An 18215-nucleotide genomic window follows, 5' to 3' on the forward strand; every position below is an offset into this window, starting at 1 on the left:
GTGAGCTGATTTAGGGCCGTGATTCCCTAACCTCCATGCACGTTAGAATTCCCGGGCAGCTATTCAAAATGCTGATGCACAGGCCTCATACCCAGGGGTTCTGATGCACTAAGATTTGTCCACACTGCAGGTAATGCAGATGATCTGGCCTAACAGGAATTCAATAATGAGGATTTTTTTCCCCAAAAAAATATGCACTGTATTCTTAGAAACTTTATTCCAGTCATCTTTCAACTTTCAAAGGGATTTACTGGCCGGGCGCAGTGGCTCACGCCTGTAATCCCAGCACTTTGGGAGGCGGAGGCGGGCGGATCACGAGATCAAGAGATTGCCATTATTCTGGCCAAGTGGTGAAACTCTGTCTCTACTAAAAATACAAAACAAAACAAAAAAATTACCTGGGCGCTGTGGCATGTGCCTATAGTTCCAGCTGCTTGGGGAGCTGAGGCAGGAGAATCGCCTGAAGGAGGCAGGGGTTGCAGTGAGCCGAGATCGCACCACTGTACTCCAGCCTGGCAGCAGAGCGAGACTCTGTCTCACAAAAAAAAAATACGGGGGGGAGGTTTACCCTATGAAATTTATCTCTTTTGGTATTTTCCTGACTGCGAGTGCAAAAACAAGGACAGTGAATCCCAGAACTGCAACAGGCCACCGACTAAAGAGCCAGGAAGAGCTCATTCCCCAAACCACACTTAGCACTCCTGTTTCCTCCATGCAAATGCAGAATTTCTTTTCCCCACTAAGTTACAAATAGCTTTAAGACAGAAAATCTCATGTTATTTTTTTAAATTTCCACTTCTAATGTCAGATGACTAGTAAATCAGTTTTTAAGAATAGTTTGTTTTCTGTCCATATCTTCTGAGAGTCACACACCCAGCAGCCGAGCTCAAGAATGGAAGGACTGCTGACATCCACAGGTGGCCACCAGGATGCTGTGCCTGGCTCACCTGATTTCTTCCTTTCTGCCACCCTGGGAGATAGGACGAGTCTTCTGGCAGATCAGGGGCAGGGGCAGATTCTGAACCAAGGCCTGCCTGCTTCCAGAGCCAACCTTCTTCGTGCCATGCTGACGTTTACACAGTTACCTTTCGATCTAATTGCTAATTTTAATAAACCTTCTAAATTACCTCTGCATAGATTGAAAATACCTACTCCAGGGAAGTTTTGATTAGAGTGATTGGGTATTGGGGGTACAGTTCTAAGCACTTGTATTAATTCATTTAATTCTCATAGCAAGCCTTTAGGTACTGCAGTCCCCATTTTAGGGATTGGGGAACCAAGGCACAGAGAAATCAAGTAATTTCCCCAGTAATCCCAGCTGATAAATGGCACAGAAGGATTTGGGCTGAGGCAGCATACGCTCCAGACTTCCGGTTAGAGCATTTTATTGCTATTCACCTTGACTGCCCGTCTGGCTCAGATTCTGCCACTTCCTGCTGTGTGGCCTGGCAGTTTCTTTTCTTGTCAAGTTGTGGTCATAATACCCTTGTTGGAGGCTTTTTGGGAGATCTCAGTGACAGAGACCGTGTCAAGATTCACACAGAGTACCTGAACGTAACAAGGGAAGCTACTGGACCTTTTTTGGTTAATGTGAATTAAGAATGAGCTCTCTACAAAAATATAAAATTAGCTTGGGGTGGTGACATACACTTGTAGGTCTAGCTACTTGGGAGGCTGAGGTGGGAGGATCGCTTGAGCCTTTGAGGTAGAGGTTGCAGTGATCCAAGATCGCCCCACTGCACTCCAGCCTGGGCAACAGAGTGAGACCCTGTGTCCAAAAGAAAAGAAAGAAAGAAAGAAGGAAAAAGAATTAGCTAAGAACTTGGATTTGAAGTCTGAGCATTTTTATTTTTTTCTTTTTGGGTTAACAAGTGACCCTCAATCCCTGTTCCATCTCTCTCCCCTCCCGAGTTAGGCTACAGCGGGTGCCCCATGGCCCCACCGCACCAGAGCCTGCACCCCATCCACCAGCGCCATGTCACTGTGCCCACCAGCGTCCCCCAGCAGCAGGTCTTTGGCCTGGCAGAACCCAAGAGGAAGCCCTCCTTCTTCTGGCACACCTTCAATAGGCTCACTCCGTTCCGGAAATGAAAACGGGAGCCCACGTTTCCACGGAGGTGGCTGTCAAGAGGAGAACTGTCTTTGTTTCTTGTATCCTTCAATCCAGGGAAAGTTTCTTGGACCCAGTGATTAAAACTTCCTTTTTGGGATCAAGGAAGGAGAGAAAGTCGTGGACTCACCTTCAGTCTTTGGAGACCCAGCTGCCTTTGCGGAAGGGAGGAGAGGGTCACGACACACAGCTTTATCCTGCACAAAAACCCCCATGACCCGCTGTGCATGGCCGAGACGTGGGACTCGGTACTGTGCTCTAGAGTGAATGGTGAGGCAGCAGCTGCAGCCACCCCTGCTGCTGATGAGCACATGCCTGCTGCAGGTCCAAACACAGCATCTAGGGCTTTGCAGTTCCTAAGGAGTGATGAGGTTAGAGGATCACTTCTGCATTCGATTTTCAAGGATGTCGTCCAGGCAGGGTTGATGCAGTGCTACGCATGTCTGGTCACACTTAGAAAGTGAGCTCTGTCTCCCCTCTGTAATACTGGGGACCTACAGCTGCCGTGGAGCCAACCATGGTGTTCCGGCACTGTCGGTGTCCACACAGATGAAGAATGGTAGCACAAACGTCGTCTTGCAAGTTTCCTCTTCCTGCAGGCGAAGTGGAGTGAAACATGGTGTGTCTGTCACCTTGCATCACAGTCCTCAGTGCAGTGACTTACACATCCTTAAGAATCAACGGCTTTTCAGGCAAGGGTGGAGAAATCCTACTGCACACTGGCTTTGTCTCAAAATCAGGTTCCCTCCTACCTGCACGCCTTGAGTAACTCCGAGTGGAAATCACGTCTAGCCCACATACTGTAACCTAAGAAACTGCCATTCAAGGCTGGGCACGGTGGCTCACACCTGTAATCCCAGCACTTTGGGAGGCCAAGGCAGGTGGATCACCTGAGGTCAGGAGTTCAAGACCAGCCTGGCTAACATGGCAAAACCCAGTCTCTACCAAAAATACAAAAATTAGCTGGGTATGGTGGTGCATGCCTGTAATCCCAGCTACTCAGGAGGCTTAGGCAGAAGAATCTCTTGAACCTGGGAGGTGGAGGTTGCAATGAGCTGACATCTCACCACTGCATTTCAGCCTGGGTGATAAAGCGAGACTCTGTCTCCAGGGGAAAAATTAAAAAAAAAAAAAAAGACTGCCTGCCATTCAGACAACTGTTTGCAATATAAAAGCTCATTTAATATATGTGATACAGTGAACGTGAAAATACACTGGTTGGAAGGCAGTCTCAAAGAGCCGCACTGCTGCTGACGTCATTCTTACCAATGAAATCGCAAAGAGAGGCAAAGCAGTCCTGCTTCTTGGGAATCGGAAGGTGCCTTTATCACATAAACCCAAACAGTGGGGCATAACCGTGCCACCTGAGCATGTCAGCAGCCTTCTGAGGACTTGTTCTTTATAAAAGAGACCTGCACAAAATATCTAGGCTCGGAGACAGCAGTCCTTATTAACAAGGGCCACGTGCGCTGACGCCTGCAGATAATCATCTCCTTTTCTTTGTCTGTGTTGCGTATTTTCATGACATAACTCTTAACCATGTCTAGAGAAGGCAGGCTCTGCAAGAAAGATGCCCTTTCAACCTGCTCAATGCCCTGGACAGGAGATACGTGTTACACTGTTAGTGGATTTCTATTTGAGAAGCTCATTTTTGTATGCGACTCTTGGAAAGTTCTTTTTTCTAACAGGCCCGTGTTTGAGAATAAACAAATCTGCAATGTCAAAGACAAAGGTGTATTCAGATTCCAGGTGTGTGCCTCCTCCGTTCCCCCCTGCAGCTCCCCACATGCAGAGCCAGTCCTGAGGGGTGGCATCATGCATCAAGAAAAAATAACATTGGCCCTCTCGGGTGGACCCTTGGAACAAATTCTGTGACAGCTGATGGCCGTGCTGTGCCACCTTGGCACACATGCTTAGTGCAGCATTGCCGAGGGTTACTGTGCCCCATGGCTGACAGCCCCTGGGTTGCTTCTGTGGACTGTCATGCCGCCTGGACTCTCCTGAGACCGAAGCTGCTGCAGGAAGGAGCTTCTGAAGAGGTGCTGTGGCGTGTCGGGGGGTGTGTGTTTCCTTCTCGAACAGACATGCCAACGGTAGTCCTGTTTATAGAACTGACCTTTTTACTAACAAAATACAGTGGTGTATTTTGGAAGCTATACTTCATATGCTTTTCCTGCACACCTCAGCAATAACTGTAGGGGTCTCTGTGCTAGAGTGGTTTGTATGTACAGCATTTTGAACAAATTGTTTTAAATATAAGAGAATTAGTTTAAGGAAGTAAAGAGAATCGTTTGCTTACGTTACATTTTCAGTGAGGATTCAGTTTAAGCGAAGAGTCGGTCTTAGGGCTTCCATTTCCTGATATTATTCATGGGTAATGAAGAAATGCTTTACATTTTGTGGCCAGTTCTAATTTATTTTCCAGCTGAGCCCTAACCTCCGGTTCCCACCTACCTCCACAGACTTCCTAACACAGAATCATGAATACCAGGACGTGTTTTTGTTAAGTCAGGTTCAATTCAAGTCCTGAGGTTGCCCCAGTCAGTTTTATACAGCGTGAGGGTCAGTCGATTAAATCTCTCTCCTAGGTAGATCCTACTTGGATGTACTGGTGATTTTGAAAACTGTTAACATTTTTAAAAGATTAGAACATCCTTTGACTTCTTGAAAATCCGTATGTCTGGCTTGGTTATTATTACCACATGCTTGAGTTCTTCAAAGGATGGAAGGCTCAAGTATTCTCATTTTCTGTTTGCCAAAATTCTTTCCTGATTTGAGTCACATGTTCCACTTGGAAAAAAAAAAAAAAGGGAACAGAGACCCTCCTCCATGGACAGTGTATGAATTTCTTTGGGAATCTGGCTCACTCCAGCCTCTGCCTTTCTCTCTTTTTCACCTTACATTACATATTATAGATTGGCGAAAAAAAGAAAAGATGACAACATTTTGATGACTTTCACCTATTCACATCTCAGAATTTGTCACCTTTGTTGGAAGACAGTTGAAATAGCCTGGGGTCAAATGCAATCTTCCCAATTTTGATCATGCCTAAAACCTATAACAACCTTGCAGTAGATTGCAAGCAATTCTAAAATCATAAAATTGAATGTTTGCAGAATCCTGAGCAATAGCTTCTTTGGTCTTTGGCCTGCAGACTAGAAAGAGGGCGGCACTAGTCTGCCGGAGCTTCCCTGGGATACCAGCCACGTGGTTTATTTTCCTTAGATCTGATTTTTGTGTCCCGTGGGTAGATCTGACTTTGTAAACATTTCACCACCATCAAACACTATTTCTGAATATTGTGCCTTTTCATACCTAGCCTAGATAAAAATCGATCCCATGCTTGTTCAGGAAATCCCCACATCCTACATGACTATTATCTAGACACAAAAGGGCATTTAATTCAAAATTTGGTTCACAATGTAAATATTTTGTAAAAGCCAGCTGACTCAGCTTTTTATCAGGTGGAAATCTCTGCAAACCAAATTGCTGATATTCCTTTGTACAGATCGACTTGGTGTCCTAGCCAGAATAGAACAGCGTAATTACCTGGAGTTAGGGGGAGTATTTCTGCACTATTGCTTGTCAAGGAGAGAAGAAACCTACAAGTGACCCTCAACAGACAATGCCAAGAAGTATGAAGAAATGTCCTTTCACTAACTCACAGGCCAGGGATGTGGGACCCAATCAACTAGGTGAAACTGCCAGCAGACCCAGCTTTCCCGTAATAACTGAATCTGCAAACCGTTCTCGCTATTGAAGTTTCCCTTGGCTAGCAGTGTTGTTTTCAGGATGCAATCAAAGTGGATTTCAAAAGGCTTTGGAAAAATAAGTGGAACGTGACTTATCTTGAAGGAAAAATAGCAAAAGCTTAAATATTTGATGTAGGTTTACTTAGCTGCAACAATACTTTACATTGCTGCCTTTAGTTATCTCACAGGCATTGACATTTTGTATTTAGGAAATACTTTATTTCTAATCTTTTTTTGTAATTATTAGTGTCCATCCATTGTGTATGACTTGCTTATCGACTTTGCAAGGCTTTGGGCAACTTTTAGCTCATTAACTTCAAGATGATGTCATCTATATAGGTCAAAGGGTGGGACTTCTTAACTGAGGAATTCGCTGTTGACAGCTGAAGTATGGTGTACAAGATTGATGTAACTTGATATGTATTTTTGTTGAATGAAGTTTTTTGTAAAAAGAAATTATTTACAATGTTATTTGATTTTTTAAATGCTGTGAATCTATATTTGTTGTTTTATATATTAAAATTAATTTGCCAAACTGGTTCTGGTGATGCATTTGAGCAGCAGCCTTTAGAAGGAGGAAGTGGAGAGCTGGGTGCGGGAGCTTCTGGGGTTTATAACTCCTCTGCTGCCCTGATGTCCCTAGACTTGCCGGCAGCAACAATCATCCATGCAGGAGCTCCACGTAACCACTGGGTATGTGTGGAAGGAGGAGGGCTGCAGGGCAGCCTAGGAGGGCCCCCGGGCTTGAGAAACGTCCTTGGAGTAAGTGGGATGTGGAAGGGAGCAGTGGGATGGGGCCGCTTTTGCTAGGGATGACGGAGAGGACAACAGAACAGACTGCGCCCTCTGACTGCCCCTGAAGGCTAGGCCCTGCTGCAGGAGCTGCGCTAGTGGCTCTGCTCACTAGGCCGTTGGGGTGGGTAGATTAGGATTTCCTTCTCTAATTAACAGCTCAGAAAAGCTAAGTCAACAGCCCATTGTTTGCCGTGGCTGTAATCAGAGGATTCCTATGAAGGTTGCCAAGTGGCTACTCCCCACTTTTCGTTCACTCTTAACATCCACCTGCTTCCCAGAGCGACCTGCTCCCCCTCGGGCTGCACTGGAGAGGAGCGGTCGTTAGGGTGGGGAGGGGGCCAGCCCCAGAACCCGTAGGGCAGTGCATAGTGACACCTTGTACAGGAGGGCGTGAGAGGGCGGTGGCATTTGGTTCCAGGAGAGTGTTGGGGAGTTGACCTAGCATTGGCGCTCCCCTACTCCGCACTGGCGAGGCGGGGAAGCTGGAGTGAACCGAGCTGAGCCTGGCCACGCAGCCCTGGAGGCTGGAGGCGCTGCGGCGAGGAAGCGCCCGCAGGATGGAGCCCTGTCCCCTGCGAGCAGGGAGCCGACTCCTGAGCCGGCTTCCCAAGGACACCAGGCCCAGGCAGGGTCCCGGAGGGGGACGAGCCCGCGGGGTGGCTGGGTGCTAACAAAGCGGGGCGCAGGTCAGGTTCTGGAAGCCTCTCCGCGTGGCTGGGCCGGAGTGTGCAGACGTGGGCGAGCCCGGCATGGGGAGGGCGAGGCGGGCGGAGGCCCGAGGCTGGGCTTCCCTCGCTGGCTCCGTCCGCAGCCTTCGGTTTTGTCGCGCTGCCGCGTAATTACCCCTAGATTAGGGAGAAGCACTGAAGCAAAGGTATGAACACTTTGAAAAAGAAACCTGCCGGGCGTGGTGGCTCACGCCTGTAATCCAAACACTTTGGAGGCCAAGGCGGGCGGGTCACGTGAGGTCAGGAGTTCAAAACCAGCCTGACCAACGTGGTGAAACCCTGTTTTAAAAAAAAAAGAAAGAAAAAGAAACCTGCCTGGGGCACTCCTTCCTGGCTCTGGTCGAGGCCGGCAGGCTGCGCGGGCGGGCCTGTCCCGGAGCTCCCCAGGGGCAGAGGCGCGGGAGGCTGGAAGGGGCCAGGCGGCGGGACAGGTGTCCCCAGCGGGAGGTCGGGGACGCACATTCCGTCGGGGTCGCCTGCGGTGCTGGGGGTCGGAGGCGAGGCAAGGCGAGGCGAGGCGGCGCGGGCCCAGGGCAGCCCGGTCAGAGCTGTCGAGAGCCCCTAGCCGCGCCGAGACTCAGGGGCTCCGTGCATTTAGCCACCCAGAGGCGTGGAGGTCTGCGGGGTGCCCGGGAGAAGCCAGATCCCGCTTATTTTACTAATTGGATCCCGCCGCCTGGGACCTCGGCATTGTCACGTCCGCTGCACTGACAGGGAAACTGAGGCACGGTGCGAGTAAGGGGGGAGGGAGTTGGCGCCGCCGAGCTGGGGCACACCCCGCTCCCACGTGGCCTCTGCTCCAGCTCGGTGCTCCGCCGCACCTCGGGAAACTGGGCTGGGCTCCTCTGTCCTCTGGAAGAGATTCGTTAATTTTGGATAAATGTTACTAGATACGAAGAAAGTGAACCCATGATTACCGGCATTGAACAAATGGCTGCACCGCGTTCTCCGCGGCAGGTGGAGTGTGTGATTGTGGGTGACAGGGGAATGGGCACTGAACCCATACCTCCGCAAATGCCTAAAATCATAAGGAATGACGACACTGAAAATCTAATTAAGCGATAGAATTCTAATCGTGCGGGATCCAATTGAGACCCAGCCGCTGTCAATAGCCTTCAGTTTTGTTGTGTTGCCGCGTTAATTACCCCAAGGTCAGGGAGAAGCACTGAAGCAAAGACGTGAACATCACTCAGAAAAAGAAACCTGCCTGGAGCACTCCTTCCTTCAGACTCCTCTTGAAGATATTACCTCATTTCATTCAAAAAGAGCTAACTTTTCTAAACAAAGTGGTGCTGGTAGAAGATGCTACTTGACTCAAGTGTGGCTGTAATTCTTGAAGCTCTTCCAAGACATCTCGCCCTTCCCCTGTTCCCTCCCCTTCCTGCTATTTTGCCGACATATCCACTAGGGAGTTGTATGGCAGGAAGGCTGATTTTATTTAGCTGGCCCTTGATTCCTGGTTTGCACAGTACCTGGGTCCAGCCTGCAGTCCTGAGGTTCAGGTAAGTGCATTAGGAAAGGATTTCTTCACAGTCAGTTTAAGGCATCTAGGTCCTAAAACAGCGCTTATATTATCTGTGGGATAATCCTGCTTAGTTATTTGCAAAAGAGTCAGATGTCTGTAGAGTTTTGGGTAGGAAAGCGTAAGCCACTTTCAAAATTCATTCTTGCGGAAAAGGCTTCAGAGGAGATAAAAGCAGATTTTGAAGTTCTGCTAGAACTCTGCAATTGGCTAGAAGGAGAGATAAAAACCATAGAATAAGTCATGAGAATACTGAATCTTTTTAAGAGAGCTTTCCAGAGAAGCTTATAGATTATTTTGCACAAATTTCAATGTATACTTTTTTTTCCTTGATCAGGTTTATCATATTCAAATTGCATACATTTTCGTATTTATGGCTATGCTAATTTACAGTATAGGAAAAAAACCATCAATATATATTGAAGAAGAAATGTATAAAGTTACAATATATAGAGTGCATGGAAGCCAATGTATTTGATGAAAGCACCCTAGAGCTATTTGGACCCTTAGACTGTCAGAGCTGGGAGGGCGTTAATTCATCCTTTCCAGTATAAGCAGGAGGAAGCTGAGGCTCTGCGCTTTGGAAACCCGGTGGAAATCACTCCGCTGATTTCTAGCAGGTTTGTATTAAATGTTAGTTTGGAGAAATTAATAATCTTAAGAGTGATAAGCTTGGCTGTTGAATTAAAGACACGATGTTCTTGGAGAAAATTAATCAGGAAGGGCACCGAGTGACCATTTCTCAAGAGATTCTTTAGCAAAGGACAAATATAGGTAAAGCATAGAACAAGCCAGAATGAATGAACTAAATAAGAACCCATTTTGGGGGGACTAACATTAACTTCAAAGTTATTTGCAGTCTGTGTCCCTTTGCCCCGACCAAGCCAGTATGTCAGGCTCATGCGGGCACAGCGTTCTGCAGCACGATGGCCTCTGTTCTCTGTACATTCATATGATATGAATGTGTAAGGATCTTGTCTTGACCTGTCCAAGGCAGTGACTGTTGTCGCTTTTTTACATATATGACTGGGAGGGTTGTATGCCCAGTGAGGCCCTGGCAGCTGTCACTCTGGCCGACTACAGATGTCTGCAAGCCTCCTCACTTCTGATAAGCGCCACACCTCGGGCAGCGCATGCCTTGCGTTCGTCAGGAAGTGGGCTCAGCTGTGTGTCCCAGAGACCCCACGTAACAATGGCTTAGGCAAGGTAGAAGTCTATTTCCATTTCATGTACTCATGTCAAAGATGTGCTGGCAGGACAGGTCTGGTCTGTGGAGTCATCTGAGGCCAGAGGTTTTCTATCCCCAAACTGTTGCCCTCCTTCAAGGAGTCGCACATGGTTCACCACATCATGCACACCCCCACACGGGAAGCAGGAAAGGGCACCCCCTTACCCTTTAAGGCCGGTCATTGCACATAATTACACGCCTCACTTTTGCTCATTCCCATGGCCCATAGTCTAGTTCCATGGTCATATCAAGGCTGCAAGGGAGGCTGGGGAGTGCAGTCTATCCTGGGCGGCTAGCAGCCCAGCTAAAACTTCTATTACTATGGACGAAGGCAAGAGGGCTGTGGGAGATAATTAGCAACTCCATGAAAGCACTGACAAGGATCAGAGTTGAGACCCAGTCACCTTCCCAAGCAATGGTCCACGCACAGTTGGAACCAGGAGAGTATTTCTTGCGTGCCTGCATTGATTCATTCAACAAATATTACACTGAAAATAAGGTACTGAATAAGGCACTGAAAATAAGGAAGTGGAAGAAAGCAGTCACTATCTTCCTAAAGCTCTAACCCAGGTTGATACCTACCAAGTGATCACTACTCTAGGTGTGGTGCACAGAATAAGTGGGGACTAGGGAGGACAGTAACTCAGGTAAGAGAAGAGAGAGGGAGGAGGTGATTGCAGGGAAAGATGGGAGACAGAGAGGATCCTGGCTCTAGTGCCTTCTGGAAAAAGACCAGACCCAGAAATTAAAAGTTGAGAGTATAACCGTGGTTGAACTAATGAAACTGAGAGTCCGACCCATAGCTTTGTGAGAGGCACAAAGGTACTTTTTTATTTTTAAAATAACACTAATAGAATTTCTTCTATATTCCTTGTGCAAATCATCAATGTTCTACATTGAAAAAGAGGCTAAACTGGAGGTATAAGCTTTCTAAATTTTCTTATCAAAAATAATGCCAGGCTGGGTGGTGGCCATATCTCTAATCCCAGCTATTTGGGAGGCTGAGGCAGGAGGACCACTTTAGCCTAGAAGCTTGAGTCGAGCCTGTGCAACATCACAGGACTGTGTCTCTATAAACAAACAAACAAACAAACAAATAAAAAGTAAGAAATAGTGCTGCAACTTACTTTGCTGTGCATTTGGGAGAACACATATTAGATTAATCAAAATCATTTGTTGGAAGGTTGTCTACTTGCTATATAAACAAGCTGGATAGAATCTACCTACATCAAGTATGCAAAGCTAGTGAAATAATTACAGAATAGCTGTTTGCCTTTAGCCTGGCTCCTTCTTCTCCAGAGAGCAAAATGGAGTTTATCCTAACTTGACACTTTTACAATCTTACGATCATTTTATTCCTGGAATCATTGTACCCCACATTTTGAAAAGCTAAAAATGAAAACTACAGAACCCTCAACAAAGTTCAATTGATGGAATTTAGATTTGACTGCTTCCAGTCTGAGTTTACATATTGCTCCTGGACTTTGTCTCCAAGAAAATGCAACCCGATTTCCTGAAATGGGGCGGATTTGTGACTTCACAGGGAAACATCTGCATTTCCTTTTCCAAAAATACTCCCATTTGCATTGAACTGCACCGTGTGACATTTCCCCCAGATGGCAGTACAGTCCTTTGGATGACAGTCTTGCTGGTTTTCAAAATCTCTAGAAATATTTGTATAGGCACTGTAAAAAAAGCATTTTTATAAATGAAATGCTCCCATAACCATCCCCATTCTAAAGCAATCGTCTTCATTTACATATATTCACTTTGAGTTTTTGTAAATATTCATAGTCATAAGTACATTTATAATGTGCATGGCATTTTAGTCTATGATAAAAATTCAGCATGACATACATAATTATGTATTTCTGCATGACCGTCATAATTATTTCAGCAGTTACATACTATTACACATACTAAACCTTTCCCCTACTGTTACATATTATGTAGTGTGCACTTTTTCACTGTTATAGATAGTGCTGCAGGTAAAGTCACACAATTGGCACACAGTTTTGGAATATTAAGAATTTTAGGGTTAGGAATACAGGGTGAAAGACATAGATGTCTTTTGCTCTTTAAGGTTTCCAGAAGGATGTGCAGATTTACATGGCTATCAGTGCTATGAGAGGATCTGGGTTTTGACCAGTTGCACTAGACCGCCATTTTTGTTTTTCAAAATTCTAGAAGCAAGGTGCAGTGGCTCCAGACTGTAACTCTAGCACTTTGGGAGATTGAGGTGGGAGGATTGCTTGAGCTCAGGGGGTTAGGAGCAGCCTGGGCAACAGAGTGAGACCCAGTGTCTCAAAAAAAAAAGGAAGGAAGGGAGGGAGGGAGGGAGGAAGAAAGGAAGAAAGGAAGAGAAAGGGAGTGAGGGAGTGGGAAAGAGAAAGAAATAGAGAAAGACAAGAAAGAGAAAAAGAGAGAGAGAGAAAGAAAAAGAAAAGAAAAAGGAGTAAGAAAGGAAATAAATAAATTAGATTAGGGCTGGGCACAGTGGCTCACACCTATAATCCCAGCACTTTGGGAGGCTGAGATGGGCAGATCACCTGAGGTCAGGAGTTTGAGACCAGCCTGGCTAACATGGTGAAACCTCATCTCTACTGAAAATACAAAAATGCCCTGGGCATGGTAGTGGCGCCTGTAATCCCAGGTACTCGGGTGGCTGAGGCAGGAGAATTGCTTGAACCCGGCAGGTGGAGGTTGCAGTTACAGGAGATTGGCCATTGCACTCCAGCCTGGGTGACAAGAGCAAGACTCTGCCTCAAAAAAAAAAAAAATCGCCGGATAAGATGGTGCCTGTCTGTAGTCCCAGCTGTTGGGAGGTTGAGGCAGGAGGATTGCGTGAACTAGGTGGTCAAGACTACACTGAGCTTTGATTGCATGACTGTACTTCAGCCTGGGTGATGGAGCAAGACCTTGTCTCCGAAAATTATAACTGTATATATCCCAAGACATCTCCCATGACACCTTAATTTCATTCAACAAATGTTTGTTTAATCTGCTGTTCCAAGTTTAATATTGAGTACTGGGAAGACAGTAATGAGAAAATACAGGCAGGCAGGGAGCCAGATTCTTCACCCTGTAATTATATAAACAAATGTGAAGCCCCTGCCATGACAGGCGCCATGTAGGAGAGGAACGTGGTGTCCGCAGCCTTGACGGGGAGCGTTGCTGAGTCAGGAGGTCCGGCCGTTCACGTTTCATCTCCCTTCTGGGACTTGCGTTTGCTGCTCCATCTTTTGGAGCACTATCCAAGCGCAGTCTTAGCTCCTGCTTCTCCTGCGGCGGGAAACCGCATGGCTAACCTGGGGTGGGGGCAGTGTCTACAGAGGAAGAGACTTGAAAACGCGCTTCTGAACTGTGTGACCTTTTCTGTGTGTGTGTGGCCCTTCTTCGCAGTGGCCTCCTAGAAAAACAAGACCCAGACTCACGGAATACCTCTCATTACAGTAAGACTGTCTGGAATGCTTTACTATTTTTTCTTTTCTTTTCTTTTCTTTTTTTTTCTGAGATGGAGCCTTACTCTGTCGCCAGGCTGGAGTGCAGTGGCGGGGTCTCGGCTCACTGCAGTATCTGCCTCCTAGGTTCAAGCGATTCTCTTGCCTCAGCCTCCCGAATAGCTGGGATTACAGGCTCGTGCTACCTCGCCCAGCTAATTTTTGTGTTTTCAGTAGAGACAGGGCACCATGTTGGCCAGGCTGGTCTCAAACTCCTAACCTCGTGATCCGCTTGCCTCCGCCTCCCAAAGTACTGGGATTACAGGCGTGAGCCACGATGCCTGGCCTGCTTTACTATTTTTTTTTAATTTAATTTAATTGGCCAGGCATGGTGGCTCATGCCTTTGGGAGGCCGAGATGGGTGGATCACCTGAGGTCAGGAGTTCAAGACCAGCCTGGCCATCATGGTGAAACCGCATCTTAAAAAAAAAAATAATAATAATAATAATAATAATAATTTAATTGTTTAATGTGGTAAAAAATATATAACATAAAACTTACCAGCTTAACCATTTTCAGGGCACAGTTCAGTGGCGTTAAGTACGCTCTCTTTGTTGTGCAACCATCACCACTATCCATCCCCAGAACTCTTTTTAAATCTTCCCAAAGAGAAACTCTGTACCCATCAATCAACTCCCTTTTCCCTCTCTCTTCACCCCTGGCAACCACCATCCTGCTTTCTCTTTATATGAGTTTGACTGTCCTAGATGCCTCTCATAAGTGAAATTATCCAGGTCTGTCTTTTTGTGACTAGCAGGTTTCACTTAGCAAAATGTTCTCCAGGTCCATCCATGTTGTAACACGTGTTAGAATTTCCTTTCTTTCTGAGGCTGAAGACTATTCCATTGTGTGGACCTACCACATTGCATGTATCTGTTTATCCACTGATGGACACTTGATGGATCCATCTGGGTGCAGAAAGAAGAAATCAAAACTTCTATGGACCTTTTTAAAGAGAAGTTGGTGTTTCTAACATGGCTCAGCTTATGGCATTTGCTGGCCTGATGGCTTTTTGAGTGAGCTGGATGAAGCCAAGGGTCACAGAAAGCAACTTTCTTTCTTTCTAACCACCATCCTGCACGTCTGCTCTGTGAGGCGTCTTTTCCTGGCTAACAGCTTCCAGAATGCTATGGAAAATAATGCAACTGTGAACATGGAGCTCTGTTCCAGTCCTTGCTTTCACTTCTTTTGTGTAGATGCACAGCAGTGGAATTGCTGGATCAGGGGTAATGCTGTTTGCTTTACTATTTCAAATGTACCTTTATGCATATTGTGATACAATTTGGTCTTTACAACAGTCCTGTGAGATAAGTAGGCATTTATCTCTGGTTCGGAAAACTCATTTCTTCAAAGCTAAATGATAAATGGAAGAGGATCCTGACCTTAAACTTGGCTTTTTTATTGCCTGTTCACCTTGAAGAGTGGTTCCAATCACAAGTGTTACCTTCCAAAGACGATGTCTTTCTGATTGTAACCAGCTTGGTCTGCTGCCAGGCTTCTGCCCTTCCCTGCCCTGAGCCTTCTGTCCAAGTCTGTCCAGGTATGGATCTGGGGCAGGGGACAGCTCATCCATTTCCCACTGCACGGAACAGAGGCTGTGTCCAGGGCCCCAGCAACAAAGGTTTCTCCTTTGGGTTTCTGTTTCCCTCTTTCAGTTCAGAGTCTGTCATCTGAACCATGAGGATCTGGTGGCTTCTGCTTGCCATTGGAATCTGCACAGGGGGCATAAACTCACAGGACACGTGCAGGCAAGGGCACCCTGGCATCCCTGGGAACCCCGGTCACAATGGTCTGCCTGGAAGAGATGGACGAGACGGAGCAAAGGGTGACAAAGGGGATGCAGGTACTCACCTGGAGGCTTCGGCTGCCTTTCAACTTCTCCCTTCATTCCTTTCATCTCCTTCACTCATCATCTGTGTGGTTTTCCACCTGCCCACTCACACCCCACCCATTCATCCACCCATCCACCCAGCAGCACTCACCAGGGCCTGACCCCATTCGTCTATCCACCCATCCACCCAGAAGCACTCACTGGCCCTGCTCCATGCCACACTCTGTGCCCAGTGCTGGAGGAGAGCACAGGATGGGATGGACATGACCTCTGCCCTCCTGAGCTCTCTCACCTCTGATACCATAGAACATTTTCAGTAGTACATGATGTCATGGATTCGCCCACCTCAGGCGACAGGTGTGATGAATTTTTGGCAACATAAGTCCAGTGGAGATCTGATCACAAATTATTTGGCAGCAAGCGCCCGGCTGCAGTGCAGGTGAGAGCTAATATCACATCGTGCCATGAGGCAGGAGACGCGGAGTGACAGATGACACAAAAGGAGACGAGAATCTGAGCCATACAGCTGCTGCTTATGCATCAATGGCCTAGGTTGGGACCCTGTCCCAGGGTCTGGGGATTTGGGAACCGGATCCAGCCTCTGGGAGGGAGATTTGCAAAAGCTGGGAAGTCTGAGTGGTTTCCATAATGACAGTCAATAGACTTGGTTTCCGAATGGGGTGTCATTCTTGAGCCCTGGTCTTGACCCTACGGTCACATATCTAAGACATACGCAGAATGATCCATCTGGGAGCAGAAAGAAAATATCAAAACTTCTATGGATCTTTTTAAAGATAAGTTGGTGTTTCTAACATGTCTCAGCTTATGGCATTTGGTGGCTTGGTGGTTTTTTGTGGGGACTGGATGAAGCCAAGGGTCACCAGGAAGCAACTTTATGTCATTCGTTCGTTGTCTTTCTTTCTTTCTTTCTTTTTCTTTTGATAGAGTCTTACTCTGTTACCTAAGCTGGAGTACAATGGCATGATCTCGGCTCACTGCAGCCTCTGCCTCCCAGGTTCAAGCGATTCTCTTGCCTCAGCCTCCTGAGTAGCTGGGATTACAGGCACATGCCACTACGCCCAGCTAATTTTTGTATTTTTAGTAGAGACAGAGTTTCAACATCTTGGCCAGGCTGGTCTTGAACTCCTGACCTCATGATCCACCCACCTCGGCCTCCCAAAGTGCTGGGATTACAGGCGTGAGCCACCGAGCCCGGCCACAACTTTATGCCTTTCCAACCACCATCCTGCACGTCTGCTCTGTGAGGCGTCTTCTCCTAGCTAACATCTCCAGCTCATTCACACTGTTCCAGTCCCTGGGAAGCAAACAGCCCAGTCCCAATGAATAGCCAAGGCTTCCCTTTAATGAAATCAAGTCTTCTGCCCTCACAGTGGGACCACAGGGGGGTGTGCGTGTGTGTGTGTGTGTGTTTTATTTCTGAACATATAGGATTTTCATTTTTAAAATTTTTTAAACAAAATATTACACACAAAAGGCAATAAATAGGTGGATGAAAAAGACAGAGGACTGAGACAAACACTCCTGTGTTCAGTACCGAATTTCTCTACCGCTTCCCTGTTGAATTTCTCTACTCTTTGCTCAACAATGTCCATTCTTCCAAGTTTTACATACTCCTTAGAAGCAAATGTTGTATCTATTTTTTCTATGTAATGCGTATGTCTTTTATATATAATATAATTTCTTAGAAGAATATTCAATCACATTGCTCACACTAAGAATTTACTTCATTTTTATCTTATCATCTTAAAGTGTATTTTTGTGTATGTTTTATAATAAACATATTTTTAATCTACCACCTTGGCATAATTTAGAGGCCCATAAATGTCTACGGATCAAGGTCTGTGTTCATGCTTTGTGATTTATGGTTGCGTGATCATGGGAGCTCAGAGGCCTCTGCTCTAAGAGAATGGGAGAACCGAGAACTAAGCAGGGAAAGAAAGAGGGATGGAGAGGAAGACACAGGGAAACAGTGGAGAGCAGGGGGTGGGGGCGGAAATGTAGGGATGACTTCCCCCTGCCCCCTTTCAGAGGCCTCACACTGACCAAGGCCCTGCTCCGGAGCGCTGGTGTCCCAGAAGAACAGACATCATAACAGAAACAAGTCTGCCTGTGTCAGTCCTGTCTCAGGACGTGCAAGCCAGCCCAGCCTGCCCCTGTCGCCCCACAGCCGGGTCAGTGGGACTCTGCTGCTTTGCGAGAAGCCAGAGTCTGGGGTGAGCCGTGGTCCAATGAGTACTACCTGCCATGGCTGGAGCCATCTTCAACCTGCTGAGGGATAGCACGCGGAGCTGGGCTCGGGGGGGCCTGTCTCGAGCACCAGGACTCGACCGTGGTCAGCAGAGCCTCACTCGCCTGATGTTCTCTGCCAGCTTGATTAGTGGCATTTACCCCCACTCTAAGGCACTAGAGAGATCCTTTCAGAACTCTCTTTTATCTTGGGCTAGCGTCACATAACCATAGTCATCTGTGTTTTCGGAGGAGCCCAGAAGACCTTCCATTCCACACTCCTCAGAGTGATGGAAGAGGAACAGAGTGAGGAAACGGCCCCACACCGCCAACCTTCAGATCACAGCCTGAGTCCTTGTCACCGGAGAGGAAGGGACCGTCACTCCCCATGGCACACACTCCCGCCTCGCCATGTCTTGCTGTGTCCTCTAGGCACGTCCCAGAGATGGGCGCTTGAGAATTCACTCAGTTCATTTCTTTTTTTTTTTTTTTTTTTAGACGG

General features: G+C 46.9%; 2 protein-coding genes across 10 annotated transcripts in view; both read left to right on the top strand.

Annotated features, from left to right (window-relative positions):
* The window catches only part of SPATA13 (spermatogenesis associated 13), a 165959-nt gene that overhangs the window by 143878 nt on the left and 3866 nt on the right, over positions 1-18215 (top strand). For 2 of the 5 annotated variants that reach the window (XM_032260077.1, XM_032260078.1), the window contains one exon: positions 1916-6094. In XM_032260077.1, coding sequence (XP_032115968.1) covers positions 1916-2091 — 176 coding nt within the window. In that variant the 3' untranslated portion in view covers positions 2092-6094. Of the gene's footprint in view, positions 1-1911; positions 6556-18215 lie in introns of those variants that run through there. The other 3 variants (XM_032260075.1, XM_032260074.1, XM_032260076.1) reach the window with 3 other exon arrangements.
* Positions 6499-18215, top strand: part of LOC116537874 (complement C1q and tumor necrosis factor-related protein 9A) — a 15583-nt gene continuing 3866 nt past the window's right edge. Inside the window, exons 1-3 of one of the 5 annotated variants that reach the window (XM_032260080.1) lie at positions 7985-8887; positions 15056-15175; positions 15291-15478. In XM_032260080.1, coding sequence (XP_032115971.1) covers positions 15313-15478 — 166 coding nt within the window. In that variant the 5' untranslated portion in view covers positions 7985-8887; positions 15056-15175; positions 15291-15312. Of the gene's footprint in view, positions 6556-7984; positions 8888-14104; positions 15176-15290; positions 15479-18215 lie in introns of those variants that run through there. The other 4 variants (XM_032260082.1, XM_032260079.1, XM_032260083.1 and 1 more) reach the window with 4 other exon arrangements.

The sequence above is a fragment of the Sapajus apella genome, unplaced genomic scaffold (genome assembly GCF_009761245.1).
Source record: "Sapajus apella isolate SASKATOON/1434 unplaced genomic scaffold, GSC_monkey_1.0 scaffold114, whole genome shotgun sequence".
Classification (NCBI taxonomy): domain Eukaryota; kingdom Metazoa; phylum Chordata; class Mammalia; order Primates; family Cebidae; genus Sapajus; species Sapajus apella.